The sequence below is a fragment of the Salmo trutta genome, chromosome 7 (assembly GCF_901001165.1).
Source record: "Salmo trutta chromosome 7, fSalTru1.1, whole genome shotgun sequence".
NCBI classification, from domain to species: Eukaryota; Metazoa; Chordata; class Actinopteri; order Salmoniformes; family Salmonidae; genus Salmo; species Salmo trutta.
In genome coordinates, this window is record NC_042963.1 from 27,130,792 (window position 1) to 27,152,891 (window position 22,100).

The 22,100-nt window shown below is 46.2% G+C and overlaps 1 protein-coding gene across 2 annotated transcripts in view; it reads left to right on the top strand.

The window, feature by feature from the left end:
- spty2d1 (SPT2 chromatin protein domain containing 1) overlaps window positions 1-22,100 on the top strand; it is a 40,684-nt gene that overhangs the window by 588 nt on the left and 17,996 nt on the right. The window contains exons 2-3 of one of the 2 annotated variants that reach the window (XM_029758482.1): window positions 15,713-15,803; window positions 15,918-16,144. In XM_029758482.1, the coding sequence (XP_029614342.1) occupies window positions 16,067-16,144 (78 nt within the window). In that variant the 5' untranslated portion in view covers window positions 15,713-15,803; window positions 15,918-16,066. Of the gene's footprint in view, window positions 1-15,712; window positions 15,804-15,917; window positions 16,145-21,099; window positions 21,652-22,100 lie in introns of those variants that run through there. The other variant, XM_029758483.1, reaches the window with a different exon arrangement.

The window sequence follows — 22,100 nt, forward strand, 5'->3', positions numbered from 1 at the left end:
CTATACCTGTGTGTTGTAGTTAGCTAGCTAGGGAGCGGTCGAAATTGACTCAATTGTTACCCAGAGGAAAATGGGGGAGGGTCATGCTTTTTCAATTTCAGTCAGGGGAGGGTTTAGTATTTAAAAATGTAGTCCAGGGGAGGGTCATGTAATTTTTTAATCCATTAATATTGCTCAGTGTTTCAGAATGAGTTATTATTATATCTCATCTGTGCCCGATGCTCCCCCTCTTACCTGATTCTCTGCTGGACACGCAAAATATGAAGTGCGTCTCAATCAAATGATCCATAGCCTATACTATTGGCTATAGACCTAGGATAAACAAAGAGCATGCTCGGAGAAGCACAAGGCAAAGTTACCCCCCCCAAAAAAGGTAATATCTGTGCATGTGATCTAGGCCTACTGATGTCCTCTTTAGTTTTAGAGGGAGAGCGCGATGATGAGAGGGAGGACTGGATGTAAGCTTGATTGCGCCGACAGAGAGGGCCGCCTCGCTACTAGTCCTGAGGAAACTATGCAGTATTTTATTTTTTTATGTATTATTTCTTACATTGTTAGCCCAGAAAATCTTAAGTGCTATTACATACAGCCGGGAAGAACTATTGGATATCAGATCGACATCAACTTACCAACATTACGACCAGGAATATGACTTTCCCGAAGCGGATCCTTTGTTTGCACCACCACCCAGGGCATTTGATCTGATTCCAGAGGCCGACCCAAAACAATGTCGCCGCAGAAGAGGTAGATGGAGCGTGCTTCTGGTCAGACTTCAGAGGCGTGCACACCACCCACCGCTTCCGAGTATATTACTCGCCAATGTCCAGTCTCTAGATAGCAAGGTAGGCGAAATTAGGGCTAGGGTTGCTTTCTAGAGGGACATCAGGGATTGTAACATACTCTGTTTCACGGAAAAATGGCTCTCTCGGGATATATTGTCGGAGTCGGTACAGCCACCGGGATTCTTTATGCATTGCGCCAACAGAAATAAACATCTCTCTGGGAAGAAGAAGGGTGGGGGTGTATGCTTCATGATTAATAATTAATGGTGTAATCGTAACAACATATAGGAACTCAAGTCCTTTTGTTCACCTGACCTAGAATTCCTCACAATCAAATGCTGACCATATTATCTCCCAAGAGAATTCTCATCGGTTATTGTCACAGCTGTGTATTTCCCCCCCAAGCCGATACCACGAGGGCCCTCAAGGAACTTCACTGGACTCTATGCCAACTGCAAACCATATATCCTGAGGCTGCATTTATTGTAGCTGTGGATTTTAACAAAGCAAATTTGAGAACAAGGCTTCCTAAATTCTATCAGCATCTTGATTGTAGCACTTGTGCGGGCAATACACTGGATCACCGCTACTCTAATTTCCGTGATGCATACAATGCCCTCCCCCACCCTGCCTTCGGAAAATCTGACCACGACTCCATTTTGCTCCTCCCGTCCTATAGGCAGAAACTCAAACAGGATGTACCCATGACAATTCAACGCTGGTCTGACCAATCAGAATACATGCTTCAAGATTGTTTTGATCACGCGGACTGGGGTATGTTCCCGGGAAGCCTCAGAGAATAATATCGATTTATACATTGATTCGGTGAGTGAGTTTAAGGAAGCGCATTGGAGATATTGAACCCACTGTGACTATTAAAACCTACCCTAACCAGAAACTGTGGAAAGATGGCGGCATTCGTGCAAAACTGAAAGTGCAAAGCACCGCATTTAACCATGGAAAGATGACTGGAAATATGGCCCAATACAAACATTTTAGTTATTCCCTCCGCAAGGCAATCAAACAAGCAAAATGTCGGTATAGGGACAAAGTGGAGTCGCAATTCAACGGCTCAGACAAGAGACGTATGTGGCAGGGTCTACAGGCAATCAAGGACTACAAAAAGAAAACCAGCCACGTCTCGGCAGCAGCCTCTCGTTGTTAGTGACGGCTGTTTAACAGTCTGATGGCCTTGAGATAGAAGCTGTTTTTCAGTCTCTCGGTCCCAGCTTTGATGCACCTGTACTAACCTCGTCTTCTGTATGGTAGTGGGGTGAACAGGCAGTGGCTCGGGTGGTTGTTGTCCTTGGTGATCTTTTTGACCTTCCTGTGACGTCTGCTGCTGTAGGTGTCCTAGAGGGCAGGTAGTTTGCCCCCGGTGATGCGTTGTGCAGACCGCACCACCCTCTGCAGAGCCCTGCAGTTGTGGGCGGTGCAGTTGCCGTACCTGCCGGTGATACAGCCCGACAGGACACTCTCAATTGTGCATCTGTAAAAGTTTTTGTGAGGGTTTCAGGTGGCAAGCCAAATTTCTTCAGCCTCCTGAGGTTGAAGAGGCACTGTTGCACCTTCTTCACCACACCGTCTGTGTGGGTGGACCATTTCAGTTTGTCCATGATGTGTACGCTGAGGAACTTAACTTTCCACCTTCTTCACTGCTGTTCCGTCGATGTGGATAGGGGGATACTCTCTCTGCTGTTTCCTGAAGTCCACAATCCTCTCCTTTGTTTTGTTGACATTGAGTGAGAGGTTGTTTTCCTGACACCACACTCCGAGTGCCCTCACCTCCTCCCTATAGGCTGTCTCATCATTGTTGTTGATCAAGCCTACTACTGTTGTCTGCAAACTTGATGATTGAGTTGGAGGCGTGCATGGCCATGCAGTCATGGGTGTACAGGGAGTACAGGAGGGAGTTGAGCGCGCATTCTTGTGGGGCCCCTGTGTTGAGAATCTGCGAAGTGGAGATGTTGTTTCCTACCTTCACCACCTGGGGGCGGCCCGTCAGGAAGTCCAGGACCCAATTGCACAGGGCAGGGTTGAGACCCAGGGCCTAAAGCTTAATGATGAGCTTGGAGGGTACTATGGTGTTAAATGCTGAGCTATAGTTAATGGCATTCTTACATTGGTATTCCTCCTGTCCAAATGGGATAGGGCAGTGTGCAGTGTGATGGCGATTGCTTTGTTTGTGGACCTATTGGGGCGGTAAGCAAATTGAAGTGGGTCTAGGGTGACAGGTAAGGTGGAGGTGATATGATCCTTGACTTGTCTCTCAAAGCACTTCATGATGACAGAAGTGAGTGCTACTGGGTGATAGTCATTTAGTTCAGTTACCTTTGCATTCTTGGGTACAGGAACAATGGTGGCCATCTGGAAGAATGTGGGGACAGCAGACTGGGATAGGGAGAGATTGAATATGTCTGTAAACACACCAGCCAGCTGGTCTGCGCATGCTCTGAAGATGCAGCTATGGGTGCCGTCTGGGCCGGCAGCCTTGGGAGGGTTAACACATTTAAATGTCTTACTCACTGTATGATCCTCAAAGCGGGTAAAGAAGGTGTTTAGCTTGTCTGGAAGCAAGACGTCGGAGTCTGTGACATGGCTGGTTTTCCTTTTGTAGTCCGTGATTGACTGTAGACCCTGCCACATACTTCTCGTGTCTGAGCCATTGAATTGCGACTCCACTTTGTCTCTATACTGACATTTTGCTTGTTTGATTGCCTTGCGGAGGGAATAACTACGTTGTTTGTATTCGGCCATATTCCCAGTCCCCTTTCCATGGTTAAATGCGGGTGGTTCGCGCTTTCAGTTTGCGCGATTGCCGCCATCTATCCACGTTTTTTGGTTAATCCCGGAACATATCACAGTCTGCGTGATCAAAACAGTCTTGAAGCGTGGATTCCGATTGGTCAGATCAGCGTTGAATAGTCATTAGCATGGGTACGTCTTGTTTGAGTTTCTGCCTATAGGAAAGGAGTAGCAAAATTGAGTCATGGTAAGATTTGCCGAAAGGAGGGCGGGGAAGGGCCTTGTATGCATCGGGGCAGTTAGAGAGAGAGACAGACTCACTACCCCCACCTAAAAACAAAACATATCCTGTACTGCATACATGTACCATACTCACCTTGCCCTGTACCCCACAAAATAACACATCACAATAACCAAAACCTCACCACTTCTATAACTGTATATCCAAAACATCTCCCCAAGCTTTACAGACAGCCCCCCCCCGAAACATCTCCACACTTATTATTTTATAGAACTCAAATTCCACCCTAAGGCACACAGAGACCATCCCATTAAATAATAGTAAAGGGTCTGTTATCCCCCCATATTTTACCCTGTTCCTCCTTGTTAGCCAAATAGTCAACTTTACCTGAGCCAACAGAAAATTCAACAACACACATTTGGCTTTCTCCTTATTTGAATACCTGTACCCCATTTATAAACATTCCAACAGTAAGACCCACCCCCAACCTCTCACACAGACATTCCAACAGAGACATTAATGGCATTAACCTGTCGCCCACAGAAAACAGATGAATCACAGTTTCACTCATAACACAGAATGGACACCCCTGCCCGACTCCTGGTTCAACCCGTGCCAAACAGCTGTTAGTGGCCAGGGCTCCATGTAGAACCCTCCACTGGAGGTCTCCTGGCCTCTTTCATACTGGGGGTTGGTAGAGCCCCCTCCATATAAAACCCACCATACTCTCTGCCTATCAGGTATGAAGGTAAGACCCAGATGCAGACACGTCGAATTAACAATGGTTTAATAATCCAACAGGGGCAGGCAATAGACAGGTCAAGGCAGGCAGGGGTCAGTAAACCAGGGGTGGGGCAACTGTACCGGACAGCAGGCATGCTCAGTGCAAGGGTAATCAGAGTTCAATAATCCAGAGGTGGGGCAAAGGTACAGGTCGGCAGGCAGGCTCAGGGTCAGGGGCAGGCAGAGTGGTCAGGCAGGCGGGCTCAGAGTCAGGACAGGCAAGGGTCAAAACCAGGAGGGCGAGAAAGAGAGAGACTGGGAAAAGCAGGAGCTGAGAACAAAAATGCTGGTTGACTTGACAAACAAGACGAACTGGCAACAAACAAACAGAGAACACAGGTATAAATACACAGGGGTTTATGGGGAAGATGGGTGACACCTGGAGGGGTTGGAGACAATCACAAAGACAGGTGAAACAGATCAGGGTGTGACACCGCCCCACATACCCACTGCCACTGATGTGCCTTCACTCCTGTTAGGCTCCTAATGTTCCTTACCTTAATGCAGAGGTTGTAGAGGGCTTTACCTCCTACCCTCTCAAACTCCCCCAGGCTTGGAGTGTTAAAATCAAACAAGTCCTCCAGACCCCCTTGCTAGTCCCCAGTCTCTGCCGTCAGCTGCAGTGGCGGAAGAATTGGTGGCCCCTCCCTCTTTGGCCGCTCAAACACCCCCCTTACCGGCTCAGACAATGCCTTCTGGACCTCTTCCAGGAATCTCTCCAGCAGCCAAACAGATGTTATTCCTGTTTGTTGTGCCAGGACTTCCAGGGTTTTCCACCCCTCCTCTCCCAGCAGTCGCAGGTCACCCAGCCTTAGTAAACCGGCTGCCATCAGTCGCCTCTGCAGGGTGGCTGACTGAACCGATCTCAAAGGGATGGCTGGGTTGTTGAAGAAAGGCTCCTTCCACACCCCCTTCTCGTGTGGGCCTTAATAGCTGCCAGGCCCTCAGCACCGCAGAGTAAAAGTCTGAAAGACTTGCTGTACTCAGCCTCTCCAGCTTCATGAGGAACAGCTGCCAGTCCAACCCTAGTCCGCCAGCTCTCCTCAGCAGAGTGCATGCTGGTTCCCTCCAGCCGACATCAGTATGCTACAGCAGTCTCTGTGCCGCCTTTTAGGCCCTGTCCTCCTTCGTGGACGGACATGTACAACACAGCTGCCCTCAGCCAGTGATGGCACGACCAGAAAAGATCCACCAGCTTGCGTTGCAGGACAGATAGTTTATGCCACAGGGAAGATACCACAAGGTTGTTGATTATCAGCACCCTCCCTCTATAAGACACTTGTGACAGGAGCCACCTCCACCTGGCCAGTCTTGACACCACTGCCTGTGACAGCCCCTCCCAGTTCTTCCTGACTTACCTGTCCTAGCCCAGGTACACCCCCAAAATGTTAAGCTCTTCACAACCCCACTTGCAAACCCCCTGGAAGCAGAGGGGGGTGGAGGAGGGAGGGAGGGGGGGAAGAGCTTTACTCTTGTCCCAGTTCACCTTAGCTGACGAATGGGTGGCAGGTAGCCAAGTGGTTAGAGCATTGGGCTAGTAACCGAAAGGTTGCTGGATCGAATCCTGGAGCTCACAAGGTAAAAATCTGTTGTTCTGTCCCTGAATAAGGCAGTTACCCCACTGTTCCCCAGTAGGCCATCATTGTAAATAAGAATTTGTTCTTAACTGACATACCTAGTTAAATAATAGGTAAAATATATGTTTTAAATGTGTAAAAAGACTGCATATCTGTAGTGCCTGCATATCCTGCCCGTCCCTGCCCATCACAGAAACGTCATCAGCATACGATGAGTATTTTATGCCTGTCAACACACCCATGCCTGTCCAGCACTCTCCCTGCAGTCTCCTCATTGGCTAGTGTATATAACTGCCCCGATAGAGGGCATCGTTGTCTAATGCTCCACCTCACCCAGACTGGCCTACTGAGCCCTCCACCCATACATGACGCTTCAGCATACAATATCCTCACAAAGGCCAAAAACCTTTCCCCAAACACAGACATCACATTAAACAGATACTCATGGCCCACTCTATCAAAAGCCTTCTCTTGATCTAGAGAGACCAGTCCAAAGTTCACATTAGAACCTCTCGACAAGTACAACATGTCCCTGATTAAGAACAAGTAGTCCCTGATTAAGAACAAGTAGTCCCTGATTGAGTGTCTCAGTACACAATATGTCTGATCCTTGTGTACTATAGAGTCCAGATGGGTCTTCAGTCTGTTAGAGAGGACCTTGGCAAATATTTTGCAGTCCGCACCAATGCCACAGGCCTCCAGTTCTTAAGTTCACACAATTTCCCTTTTTTGGGAAGGAGAGTCAGAGCGCCCGACGGCAGCTCATCGGCAACTCTCCTACCCCGACGTATTAATGCAAAAGAAGTCCAGTCCAATTATTCCCCAGAATTTTTTATAAAACTCCACTGGGAGTCCATCGACCTCCGGTGCATGGCCAGGGGACATCTGGATTACGGTCTTTGCCAGTTTTTGGGACAACAGGGGAATGTCCCAGGAATGTCCGTTACAGAATTCCGGACCGAAGCTATGGAGTCAGCAGGAGCAGGTACCCCGGGTATAGGGGTCTAGGAGCGCGTCCGGGAGCACGCAGCAATGCTCCACCATCTTGGCACCGCCATGGACCTCGTTGTCCAGACAATGGACGGCTGGGAGAGACAGGAAGTTCTCCCAGTGCCTCCACCAGCACAACCGGGGTCTACCCTAAGCGCCCCTCCTTCTCCTGGTCCTAGTGGGATTCGTCTCTCCCTGCCCCAGGAATACGATGGGAAGGCTGCGAACTGCCAGGGATTCCTTTTACAACTGGACCTATACCTGGCCACCGTCCACCCGGCTCCTTCGGGCCGTGAGAGGGTGTCCGCCCTCGTCTCGTGCCTCACCGGGAAAGCCCTGGAGTGGGCCAACGCCATGTGGAGAGAGGGAGATGCGGCGTTGGACCAATTTGAGGAGTTCACCCGTCGTTTCCGGGCAGTCTTCGACCGCCCGCCCGAGGGTAGAGCGGCGGGTGACCGCCTCTTCCATCTGAGGCAGGGGACGAGGAGCGCACAGGAGTGTGCCTTGGAGTTTCGGTCCCTGGTGCGCAGGGAGACCGGAGGGGATTCCAGCTCGTGCACCATCTGTGCACCATCTGTGGCCGCAGAGGTCACACTGCCGGTCGGTGCCGGGTTAGTTCCTCTAGGTATCGAGACAGCAGGCAGGGCGCTCTGGCGTCACCCCAGGTGAGCCGGCACCATTCTCACCCAGAGCCCTCTGTTGCACATGAGTTTGTGTATGTCTCTTTCCCTGAGTTTTCCCCGCATTCCCAGCATAAGGCGCTTGTCGATTCAGGTGCGGCTGGGAATTTTATTGATAGAGCGTTCGCCCATAGTTTAGGGATCCCCATTGTTCCCGTGGCTGTGCCCTTCCCCGTTCACGCCTTAGTCGACCATTAGGATCAGGGTTGATTAGGGAGGTCACCGCTCCTCTGGGCATGGTGACGCTGGGGGGTCACAAGGAGAGAATTAGTCTCTTCCTTATTGACTCTCCTGCGTTTCCCGTGGTGCTAGGCCTACCGTGGTTAGCTTGTCATAACCCCACTGTTTCTTGGCCACAGAGGGCTCTCACGGGGTGGTCGCGAGAGTGATCAGGGAGGTGTTTAGGGGTTTCCGTTGGTGCTACTACAGTGGAGAGTCCAGACCAGGTCTCCATAATGCGCATTCCCCCTGAATATGCCAATTTGGCTCTCGCCTTCTCCAAAAAGAAGGCGACTCAATCACCACCTCATCGACGGGGCGATTGTGCGATAAATCTCCTGGTAGACCCCTCTCACAGGCGGAGACGGGGGCTATGGAAACATATGTCTCCGAATCCATTTACATTTACGTCATTTAGCAGACGCTCTTATCCAGAGCGACTTACAAATTGGAATCCCTGCGTAAGGGGTACATTCGGTCCACCACTTCACTCGCCTACTCGAGTTTCTTTTTTGTGAAGAAGAAGGAGGGAGGTCTGCCCCCGTGTATTGACTATCGGGGTCTGAACCAGATCACTGTGAGGTATAGTTACCCGCTACCGCTCATAGCCACAGCGATTGAGTCAATGCACGGGGCGCACTTCTTCATCAAACTAGATCTCAGGAAGGCTTACAACCTGGTGTGTATCCGGGAGGGAGACGAGTGGAAGACGGCTTTCAGTACCACCTCAGGGCACTATGAGTACCTCGTCATGCCGTACGGGTTAATGAATGCGCCATCAGTCTTCCAAGCCTTTGTAGACGAGATTGTGTAGGGTGTAGTGGTGTATATTGATGACATTTTTGACATATTCCACTACACGCGCCGAGCATGTGTCCCTGGTGTGCAGGGTGCTTGGTCGCCTGTTGGAGCATGACCTGTATGTCAAGGCTGAGAAATGCCTGTTCTTCCAGCAGTCCGTCTCCTTCCTAGGGTATCGCATTTCCACCTCAGGGGTAGAGATGGAGAGTGACCGCATTTCAGCCGTGCGTAATTGGCCCACTCCCACCATGGTAAAGGAGGTGCAGCGGTTCTTAGGGTTTGCCAACTACTACCAGAGGTTTATCCAGGGTTTTGGTCAGGTAGCGGCTCCCATTACCTCACTGCTGAAGGGGGGACTGGTACGCTTGCAGTGGTCAGCTGAGGCGGACAGGGCTTTTAGTCACCTGAGGGCTCTGTTTACCTCGGCTCCCGTGCTGACCCATCCAGATCCCTCTTTAGCATTTATAGTGGAGGTGGACGCATCTGAGGCTGGGATAGGAGCTGTGCTCTCTCAGCGCTCGGGTACGCCACTGAAGCTCCGCCCCTGTGTTTTCTTCTCGAAGAAGCTCAGCCCGGTGGAGCGAAACTATGACGTGGGGGACCGGGAGCTGTTGGCTGTCGTCAAGGCCTTGAAGGTGTGGAGACATTGGCTTGAGGGGGCTAAACACCCTTTTCTCATCTGGACTGACCACTGTAATCTGGAGTAAATCTGGGCGGCGAGGAGACAACCCTCGCCAGGCAAGTTGGGCTATGTTCTTTACCCGTTTTGTTTTCACTCTTTCCTACAGACCAGGTTCCCAGAACACAGAGGAGCGGCCCATGGATCCCACGCCCATACTCCCTCCTCCTGCCTGGTGGCGCCGGTAGTGTGGGAGCTGGACACGGACATTGAGCAGGCATTACGTGCAGAGCCCGCTCCCGTCCAGTGTCCCGCTGGGCGTCTGTACATCCCGTCTGCTGTTCGTGACCAGTTGATCTATTGGGCCCACACGTCACCCTCCTCTGGTCATCCTGGGATCGGTCGCACAGTGCACTGTTTGAGTGGGAGGTACTGGTGGCCTACCTTGGCTAAGGACGTGAGGGTTTATGTTTCCTCCTGCTCGGTGTGCGCCCAGTGTAAGGCTCCTAGGCGCCTGCCCAGAGGTAAGCTACATCCCTTACCCGTTCCACAACGGCCTTGGTCGCACCTGTCGGTGGATTTTCTGACTGATCTTCAACTCTCACAGGGTAACACCGCGATCCTGGTCATTGTGGATAAATTCTCTAAGTCCTGTCGTCTCCTCCCTCTGCCCGGTCACCCTACGGCCCTACAGACTGTGGAGGCCCTGTTTACGCACGTCTTCCGGCACTACGGCGTGCCTGAGGATATAGTGTCTGATCGAGGTCCCCAGTTCACGTCTAGGGTCTGGAAGGCGTTCATGGTACGTCTGGGGATCTCGATCTGCCCTGAGAGTAATGGGCAGGTGGAGAGAGTAAACCAGGATGTGGGCAGGTTTTTGCGGTCCTATTGCCAGGACCGGCCAGGGGAGTGGGCGGCGTTCGTTCCCTGGGCTGAGATGGCACAGAACTCGCTTCGCCACTCCTTCACTAACCTCTCTCCCTTCCAGTGCGTACTGGGGTACCAGCCGGTTCTGGTGCCTTGGCATCAGAGTCAGACCGAGGTTCCTGCGGTGGACGACTGGTTCAGGCGCGCAGAGGAGACATGGGAAGCTGTCCATGTTCACCTTCAGCAGGCCGTGATGCGCCAAAAGGAGAACACAGACTGCCACCGCAGTGAGGCCCTGGTGTTCGCACCGGGGGACCGGGTCTGGCTCTCGACCCGAAACCTGCCCCTCTGCCTGCCCTGCCGGAAGCTGGGTCCGTGGTTTGTGGGGCCATTTAAAGTCCTGAGGAGAGTGAACGAGGTTTGTTATAGGTTACAACTTCCACCCGATTACCGTATTAACCCCTCGTTCCATGTGTCTCTCCTCAGGCCGGTGAGTGATTGTTTATTGTATTTTCGGGTCTGTCATGGTGTGCGTGTATTTGTTACTTTATATATTTGACATTTTGAGGAAAAGTACGTTGATTACTCATATCTGCTGTCCTGCACCTGACTCTCTACACCAGCTACACCTAGGACCCATTACACCAACAGACACGTGACAAGGTTCATCCATCTACAAGAGCTACATGTGCAAAACGACTACGCTAAACATGCCACGGTTTTGAAAATAGAATTCAGTGGTTCTGTGACTCGCCAACACGACAGCTCATTTACTAACAATATCAAACAAGCTCAAAATGAACACCCACAAGCCTACTATCATAGGCTTTGTTCAGCTTACTTTGGCATGCTCACTGAAACAGGAATGGAAGAGCTATTACCATTCAAACAACTGTTTCTGTCAAACATGTCTCCCAACTTCATTAACTGCTTGGGCCCTACTGCCCACATTGGTTTGTCGATCTCGACACTCCAAGAGCTTGCGAGCACAGCTTTTGAAGCATCAAAAGCAAGCCGGACTAAAAGCCCGGACAGCTCGGTTTTCATGCTTGGGCGGGAACAATCACTCCAATTGGAAGGTGCGGCATCAGGGGCAGGTGCGGTAAAAGATGACACACAAAGGGGGTGGCTACCAAGTAACCACCACACCGATAACCATCGCAGTAAAGATAGCTATGATGAACGTCCAACCTAACAAGTCCCGTAGAGATCGACCTGGCCGCTACGTCCCTGCACCTAAACCTCGCAAAGGGTCAGGACGCAAGGGTAACAAGTGTAACAAGGGCAACAAATTGTTAAACGATCTAATCATTAACTGAAACAATACATTGCTTTGCGAAAGTATGTTTCCTATTTTGTTGCCTTATAACCTGGAATTCAAATTGATTTTTGGGGGGTTTGTATCATTTGATTTACACAACATGCCTACCACTTTGAAGATGCAAAATATTTTTTATTGTGAAACAAACAAGAAATAAGACTAAAAAACAGAACTTGAACGCGCATAACTATTCACCCCCCAAAGTCAATACTTTGTAGAGCCACCTTTTGCAGCAATTACAGCTGCAAGTCTCTTGGGGTATGTCTCTATATGCTTGGCACATCTAGCCACTGGGATTCTTGCCCATTCTTCTAGGCAAAACCGTTCCAGCTCCTTCAAGTTGGATGGGTTCCTGGTGTACAGCAATCTTTAAGTCATACCACATATTCTCAATTGGATTGAGGTCTGGGCTTTGACTAGGCCATTCCAAGACATTTCAATGTTTCCCCTTAAACCACTTGAATGTTGCTATAGCAGTATGCTTAGGGTCATTGTCCTGCTGGAAGGTGAACCTCTGTCCCAGTCTCAAATCTCTGGAAGACTGAAACAGGTTTCCCTAAAGAATTTCCCTGTATTTAGCGCCATCCATCATTCCTTCAATTCTGACCAATTTCTCAGTCCCTGCCGATGGAAAAACATGGTGATGTTCTCAGGGTGATGAGAGGTGTTGGGTTTGCGCCAGTCATAGTGTTTTCCTTGATGGCCAAAAAGCTTAATTTTAGTCACCTCTGACCAGAGTACCTTCTTCCATATGTTTGGGGAGTCTCCCACATGCCTTTTGGCAAACTTGTTTGCTTATTTTTTTCTTTAAGCAATGGCTTTTTTCTGGCCACTCTTCCGTAAAGCCATTACTCTGTGGAGTGTACGGCTTAAAGTGGTCCTATGGACAGATACTCCAATCTCCGCTGTGGAGCTTTTCAGCTCCTTCAGGGTTATCTCTTTGTTGCCTCTCTGATTAATGCCCTCCTTGCCTGGTCCATGAGTTTTGGTGGGCGACCCTCTCTTGGCAGGTTTGTGGCGGTGCCATATTCTTTCCATTTTTAATAATGGATTTAATGGTGCTCCGTGGGATTTTCAAAGTTTTGTATATTTTTTTATAACCCAAGCCTGATCTGTACCTTCTCCACAACTTTGTCCCTGACCTGTTTGGAGAGCTCCTTGGTCTTCATGGTGCCCCTTGCTTAGTGGTGTTGCAGGCTCTGGGGCCTTTCAGAACAGGTGTATATATACTGAGATCATGTGACAGATCATGTGATACTTAGATTGCACACAGGTGGCCTTTATTTAACTAACTATGTGACTTCTGAAGGTTATTGGTTGCACCAGATCTTATTTAGGGGCTTCATAGCAAAGTGGGTGAATACATATGCACACACCACTTTTCAGTTTTTTATATTTGAGAATTATTTTAAACAAGTACATTTTTTCATTTCACTTCACCAATTTGGACTATTTTGTTTATGTCCATTACATGAAATCCAAATAAAAATCTATTTAAATTACAGGTTGTAATGCAACAAAATGGGAAAAACCCCAAGGGGGATGAATACTTTTGCAAGGCACTGTAGAAACTCTGATTAGAGATGTACTGCAGCAGTTTACATTTGAGAAAGAGGACAAGGATAAGTCATCGTGACTAGGCGTACAATTGCCGGAGACCGAGTCCGCCGAAATTCACAACATTCGCGAGGAGGTCAACATTCCCATTACCCTCGCCCTCACTCAAATCCCTGTCCAGTGACCGCTTGTTCTAGACACAAGCCCGCAGGTTTTGTCTACAGACTTTGATACAGATGTGGAGATGGACAAGGTAAGCAGCGTTGCAACAGATGAATCGTCTCCCATTCCGATAGAGGACCCACTGTGTCACGAAGGTGGGTTATCTGTCTTGAAAATTGACACAGATCACAAGCCGCTCCGTTCTTCCAAACCACTCCACTTTGTTGGGGATATGACGAGAAAAAACTACTTGAACAGGCCATACCTTAAAGCAGTCTTAGAGGACTGTTTGACCTGTGATGCTCTGATAGATTCAGGTTCGACGATTTCCCTCATATCTGAAACTTTGCTGGATGAACTCAAAAGGGCAGTGGACCCAGCAAAACGTTGGTTGAAGACAGAACGTTGCAACACAAAACTTCAAGGTTTCACCCAAGCTACCTCACCTCTAACCAAGTGTCTCCTACTTAAACTCAACTTCGAAAGTGTGTCACTGATCCACCCTGTGTACGTGACTAGCATTGACACTGAACGGATGCTGATTGGGATAGATTTGATTGACTGTTTGGTACCACTAATGGATTAGAAAACCAACCAAGTCTGGTCACAAATAACTATGCCAACTCCGTTGACTTCACCACATTCTTCAAAGGCTACATGCAATACAATGTGCAACTGTTATGCTCGTTGATGGAAGGATCGGACCAAGGTGCAGCGTGGTAGGCATACATTTTAAATTTATTAAATGAACACCGAAAACAAAACAAATACAAACGAAAACGTAACGTTCAGTAGGGCATACAGCACAGTACTAAAAACAAGATCCCACAAACTAAGGTGGGAAAAAAGGCTGCCTAAGTATGATCCCCAATCAGAGACAACGATAGTCAGCTGCCTCTGATTGGGAACCATACCCGGCCAACAAAGAAATAGAAAAACTAGAATGCCCACCCAAATCACACCCTGACCTAACCAAATCGAGAAATGAAAAGGCTCTCTAAGGTCAGGGCGTGACAGCAACGACGTGGGTTCAACGTAAGCAACTGACGCAACCCATACTGGCAACCTGGTCGGACAAATCTGCAATCTGTTTGGAAATGTTCAACGCAATTTCGAAAACGGCTAACTGCCATCCCCTTGTTTCCCGAAAACGTTGAGATTTCCACTGGGAACGACTCCCCAGACGACACTCACCGCTAAAGGGGTGTGTGCGCTATCAATCCGCATTGGAACCAAGGAAGTATCTCACTACCTACTGGTTGTCACGGACCTCCCACATACAGTCTACAGTGAGGGGAAAAAGTATTTGATCCCCTGCTGATTTTGTACGTTTGCCCACTGACAAAGAAATGATCAGTCTATAATTTTAATGGTAGGTTTATTTGAACAGTGAGAGACAGCTCCATTTTGGTCTGTATATATTTGTGATAGTGGGAACATGTTTTTGACTGAACACAGCTGTGTCGACCCTTTGGGAAGAATTAGTGTCCATGAGTTATTTACTCAGAAAAATTAGAACCCAGCAGGTGCAACATCAGAGATGACGTACAATGGTTCCATACACTACCCCACACATCCTGTCTCAGACCTTATCTCCCCAAAGCCGAAGGAGGGATTGATTGGGCACAGACATTGTGGAGACAAGTAATTGGCTCCCCACTAATCACGCCATCCCTTAACATGGTTTGTAATAGGTAAAGATGCATATCCACATATGAAGACAATGTTCCCTCCTGTCCTCTTGTCTTTCTGATATTCTGCATAGCAACAGGGACATGTGATTGACAAGCCTGACTTCTCCCCTCTCTGGGCCCCAGGTGACTGAGGCCCATATGAGGGAGGAAGTGCAACTGCCAACACCAGAGTCCGAAGGGATATATTCTAATAACAAGAGTTCAACAGTTTTAATCATATAAGCCTATTAAGCAGATAAGACATGTTAATTATCTATGTTACTGAGCTAATTCTGATTCTCCCGCCACATACATTTGAGAGCCCAATTGTGAAACATAATTTATTATGTGCTGCTTATTACATTTGATAATCCAATTGTGAAACATAATTCATTATCTGTTACTTATTTTATACTTCTTAGATGCATATAATGTCCAGGGCATAACCTAGCCTGGTGGAACCAGCCTAATCGCTGGGTTCGCCATTCTATTTCACTTCAAATTTTTTGACATCCGAAGTGAAATATAAAGGAGAACGCAGCAATCAGGTTGGTTCCACCAAGCAAATCATAACTACCATTGATAATGTAATCAGTGCTTTCTCTCTCTCTGTGTGTGTGTGTGTGTGTGTGTGTGTGTGTGTGTGTGTGTGTGTGCGTGTGCGTGTGCGTGTGTGCGTGCGTGTGACCGACCAGTGTCTTTGATGAGGGGCCAGGCGCTGATATCCCCTACATCCTCACCTTTTGCCTGCTCACCAACAGTCGTTGATGGAGAGAACAGAATTAGGTAGGTTTAGTCTGACTCGTTTAAACTTCAACATGGTACATGTTTGTGTCAGATATTACCTATCCAAACTGCCATTGGTAATAGAACAGTGACTATGTGTGTATGTGTTCACAGAAACATGTATGGAGATAGCACACGGAGGCTTGCTAGAAGATGTGATAAAGTCCAGACTGACAGATGGGCATGATACTGATGTCTCTGAATGGACAGACACAACTTTTACTTGTATTGTCTTTTTTTATAATTGAGTGATATTAGTCAATATGGGGAGGGAGAAAACCTTTTGTATTCTTCACCAGGATCAGGGACCTCCTGTTGTATACGCAACACCCCACAGGAAGGTACGACAACTCTGACATGTTTTCAAAGGTAGCCACATTACCACCAGACAAAATGCCGATAGGCACAGTATCTGTTTTGACTGAGAATGACAATGAAAGATAAAATGTGCACATTGTTACATTAGCAGAACACTGCTTCTATGGTATTAGGTAAAGGATTATGTATTCTACATGGAGCTGTTACTACATTTGAAAGTTATCAAAACACTAAGTTTGGAATATAAAAAAAAACTGCAATTGAATTATTCTAATATTACTCTGTAGGCTACTGACCTATTCAAAGGTTCCTCCTGCATGTCACCATCTGCCTGTAGTTATTGAACTCAACCTGCAGGTTTGTTTGTTGTGATTGAGTGGGGGGAAAGAGCTGCAGCCAAAGTTGTACAGATGGATTTGTCTTGGTGGTGGCAAGGACACACCCAAGAAACACCCACATCAAACCAACCCCTAAGCCAACTCACATTTGGCTTTTGTCATGGCCGCCAGCATTTCTTGAGGAGAAAGCAAAAAAACTAGGCCAAATCAGCGGGTGCAGATCCCAAGAGATACAAAATTAGCAGCAACGACCCTGGGAGTGTACATTTAGTAACTCATAATGGTTTTAAACGGACACTAGATTGGGTAGTTGTTCAAAGTGAAATGTTTTTATTATTATTTATTTAATTCACATTGGAAACTTTTCAGATGTAAATAGTATATGTTCTAAACTCTTAAGTACTAAACTCTTAACTGATAACTTATCTTATGTTCAGAACCTTTGATTGTGCATTCATACTCAGTGCAATATGTTCAGCACCAGTCAAAAGTTTGGACACACCTACTCATTCAAGGGTTTTTCTTCATTTTAACTATTTTCTACATTGTAGAATAATAGTGAAGACATCAAAACTATGAAATAAAACATATGGAATCATGTAGTAACTAAAAAAGTGTTAAACAAATATATTTTATATTTGAGATTCTTCAAAGTAGCCACCCTTTGCCTTGACACCTTTAAACACTCTTGGCATTCTCTCAACCAGATTCACCTGGAATGCTTTTCCATCAGTCTTGAAGGAGTTCCCACATATGCTGAGCACTTGTTGGCTGCTTTTCCTTCACTATGTGGTCCAACTCATCCCAAACCATCTGAATTGGGTTGAGGTCGGGCGATTGTGGAGGCCAGGTCATCTGATGCGGCACTCCATCACTCCACTCCATCCTTCTTGGTCAAATAACCCTTACACAGTCTGGAGGTGTGTTGGGTCATTGTCCTGTTGAAAAACAATTGATAATACCACTAAGCCCAAACCAGATGGGATGGCGTATCACTGCAGAATGCTGTGGTAGCCATGCTGGTTAAGTGTGCCTTGAATTCTAAATAAATCACTGACAGTGTCACTAGCAAAGCACCATCACACCTCCTCCATGCTTCACAGTGGGAACCACACTTGCAGAAATCATCCGTTCACCTACTCTGCGTCTCACAAAGACACGACGGTTGCAACCACAAATCTCAAATTTGACAGATTTCCGCCGGTCTAATGTCCATTGCTTGTGTTTTTGTTGGCCCAAGCAAGTCTCTTATTCTTATCGGTGTCCTTTAGTAGTGGTTTCTTTGCAGCAATTCAACCATGAAGCCATGATTCACGCAGTCTCCTCTGAACAGTTGATGTTGAGATGTGTCAGTTACTTGAACTCTGTGAAGCATTTATTTGGTGTGCAATTTCTGAGGCTGGTAACTCTAATGAACTTATCCTCTGCAGCAGAGGTAACTCTGGGTCTTCCTTTCCTGTTGCCGTCCTCATGAGAGCCATTTTCCTCATAGCGCTTGATGTTTTTTTGCGACTGCATTTGAGAAACTTTCAAAGTTCTTGACATTTTCCCGATTGACTGACCTTCATGTCTTAAAACCAATGACGGACTGTCGTTTGTATTTGCTTATTTGAGCTGTTCTTTCCATAATACGGGCTTGGTCTTTTACCAAATAGGGCTATCTTCTGTATTCCACCCCTACCTTGTCAGAACACAACAAATTCACTTTTAACAAGGCACACCTGTTAATTGAAATGCACCTCATGAAGCTCGTTGAGAGAATGCCAAGAGTGTGCAAAGCTGTTATCAAGGCAAAGGGGTGGCTACTTTGAAGAATCTCAAATCTAAAATATATTTTGATTTATTTAACACTTTTTTGGTTACTACATGATTCCATATGTATTATTTCAGAGTTTTGATGTTATCGCTATTGTTCTACAATCAAAAAGATTGTAAAAATAAAGAAAAACCCTTTTATTTATTTTGGGATTTTTATTTAACCTTTATTTAACTAGGCAAGTCAGTTAAGAACAAATTCTTATTTACAATGACGGCCTACCAAAAGGCCTCCTGTGGGCTGCAGTAAATATCTCAGATATGGGGGAGTGAGGCCTAACATGGTTTTATAAATAAGCATCAACAAGTGGGTCTTGCGACGGGTATACAGAGATGACCAGTTTACAGAGGAGTATAAAGTGCAGTGATGTGTCCTATAAGGAGCATTGGTGGCAAATCTGATGGCCGAATGGTAAAGAACATCTAGCCGCTTAAGAGCACCCTTACCTGCCAATCTATAAATTACGTGTCCGTAATCTAGCATGGTTAGGATGGTCACCTGAATCAGGGTTAGTTTGGCAGCTGGGGTGAAAAAGGAGCGATTACGATAGAGGAAACCAAGTCTAGATTTAACTTTAGCCTGCAGCTTTGATACGTGCTGAGAGAAGGACAGTGTACCATCTATCCATACTCCCAAGTACTTGTATGAGGTGACTACCTCAAGCTCTAACCCCTCAGAGGTCGTAATCACACCTGTGGGGAGAGGGGGCATTCTTCTTACCAAAACACATGACCTTTGCTTTGGAGGTGTTCAGAACAAGGTTAAGGGCAGAGAAAGCCTGTTGGACACTAAGAAAGCTTCGTTGTAGAGCGTTTAACACAAAATCTGGGGAGGGGCCAGCTGAGTATAAGACTGTATCATCTGCATATAAATGGATGAGAGCGCTTCTTACTGCCTGAGCTATGTTGTTGATGTAAATTGAGAAGAGTGTGGGGCCAACGATTGAGTCTTGGGGTACTCCTTTCGTGACAGGTAGTGGCTGAGACAGCAGATGTTCTGACTTTATACACTGCACTCTTTGAGAGCGGTAGTTAGTAAACCAGGCCAAGGACCTCTCAGAGACACCAATACTCCTTACCCGGCTCACAATAATGGAATGGTCTACCATAACGAAAGCTTTGGCCAAGTCAATAAAAACAGCAGCACAACATTGCTTAGACTCAAGGGTAAGTCCTGCATTTAAGCTGATTGACCACTCTTTTTAAGGGCAGCAAAATGAGCAGGGGCGCCCCTCTGGGTGTAAACTCTGGAATTGCTCCTGAGTAGAATGGAACCCCCTTTTACTGCGACACAACGTACATTCAATTATGTATAGTGCAATATGTGAAGAAAAGAAAACAATTGGATTTAAGCTGATTGGACACTCCATAATGGCCGCCAAACAAGGAGCTACGCTCCTCTGGGTGTAAACTGTGGATTTGGAAACTAGAAGTGGTCCTGTGACATAACATACAGCCAATGATGTATGGTTCATTAAATGATACGAGTACACATACACAAAACATGTTGACCATGTAGGCTGAAAATAAATACATACACTACCGTTCAAAAGTTTGGGGTCACTTAGAAATGTCCTTGTTTTTGAAAGAAAAGCACATTTTTTGTCAATTAAAATAACATCAAATTGATCAGAAATACAGTGTAGACATTGTTAATGTCGTAAATGACTATTGTAGCTGGAAACGGCTGATTTTTAATGGAATATCTACATAGGCCCATTATCAGCAACCATCACTTCTGTGTTCCAATGGCACGTTGTGTTAGCTAATCCAAGTTTATAATTTTAAAAGGCTATAGTGAAGAGACGATTCCGGGATGCTGGCCTTTTAGGCAGAGTTGCAAAGAAAAAGCCATATCTCAGACTGGCCAATAAAAATAAAAGATTAAGATGGGCAAAAGAACACAGACACTGGACAGAGGAACTCTGCCTAGAAGGCCAGTATCCCGGAGTTGCCTCTTCACTGTTGACGTTGTTTTGTGGGTACTATTTAATGAAGCTGCCAGTTGAGGACTTTTTAGGCGTATGTTTCTCAAACTAGACACTCTAATGTACTTGTCCTCTTGCTCAGTTGTGCACCGGGGCCTCTCACTCCTCTTTCTATTCTGGTTAGAGCCAGTTTGCGCTGTTCTGTGAAGGGAGTAGTACACAGCGTTGTACGAGATCTTCAGTTTCTTGACAATTTCTCGCATGAAATAGCCATCATTTCTCAGAACAAGAATAGACTGACGAGTTTCAGAATAAATGCTTTTGTTTCTGGTCATTTTGAGCATGTAATCTAACCCACAAATGCTGACGCTTCAGATACTCAACTAGTCTAAAGAATGCCAGTTTTATTGCTTCTTTAATAAGAACAACAGTTTTCAGCTGTGCACACATAATTGCAAGAGGTTTCTAATGATCAATTAGCCCTTTAAAACAATAAACTTGGGTTAGCTAACACAACGTGCCATTGGAACACAGGAGTGATGGTTGCTGATAATGGGCCTCTGTAGATATTCCATAAAAAAATCAGCCGTTTCCAGCTACAACAGTCATTTACGACATTAACAATGTCTACACTGTATTGCTGATCAATTTGATGTTATTTTAATTGACAAAAAAATGTGCTTTTCTTTCAAAAACAAGGACATTTCTAAGTGACCCCAATTTTTTGAATGGTAGTGTGTGTATATATATATATATATATATATATATATATATATCTTATAAATACTTTTAACTATTATTTGTATGCTAAGTAATTTCGCCAAAATGATTAATTTACAAAAATGTACAGGACAGGATTAATACTGAAGCGTCACAAAAATATGCAACCCGGAAGTAATTAGTTATTCTTGCCTGTTTCACATCGGTCTACGCAATTATAGTAATCTTTGCTACAATAGCAGCACGAAAATAGACACTTGTTGTGTTTTATCTTTTCGTTTTACTTTATTTTCCCTCGCCGTAAACAGTATTTAGTGGTTATCAATTAACTTTAGTGTTTGTAGTTCACATTTGAAATTGATTAGAACCACGTAATCCCAGTGAGGGTTTACGTGGCTAGCTAGGCTAACTAAACTAGAAACGCCAGCTGCCTTGTTTAGCAGGTTGAGATAGGTACTTAGTTTTGCTCAATTCATATTAGCAAGTGAGTCAACTACATTTTGAACAATTATATTTTATGAAGACATGTAACGCCTGGTTATGGTTGACGTTTCTGGAAACAGCTAGCTAGTAGCTAGGTAGCCTGTCATACTTTTTCATCCTGGCAGGGAATATTGAGCTGTCCAACCAACCTTAGCTAACCATTCACCACCTGGCAAAGAAATCACCATGGACTTCGAAAATGTCTTGTCAATCGCTTCCCAAAACCAGGGCCTCAGTAGCGTACCGGTGAGAATAAAGCTTTTGTTAACATTAATGCATATTTGTAAATAATATAACATGGTTACAACCAGTAAATTAGCTAACTAGTCTGCTCAATGTCTCCATAGCGTTTACCAACTGCTAAGTGACATCCACGTTGGCTGTCATTCGTCGAGCTTGCTGGCCAGAATAGGTGCTAGCTAGCCATTCGTTTGGAATGCTTTCTAGCTAGTTAACCATGTTGGTAGTGCCTAGTGGTGGACCTGAGGCCCGGTCTTATAACTTTGGACTTAGCCTTATGACATAAGTTATGTTACCTATACACAAATCTTTTAACACTTGGTGGAATGTATTCACATAGGTATCTAGTGACATATTTATGGACATGATAGCAGCTATTGTAGCCTTGTTTGAGAATATCATGTTTTTCCATGTATAGGCTGTGATAAACAAGAAAGAAATCATTATTGTTTGCC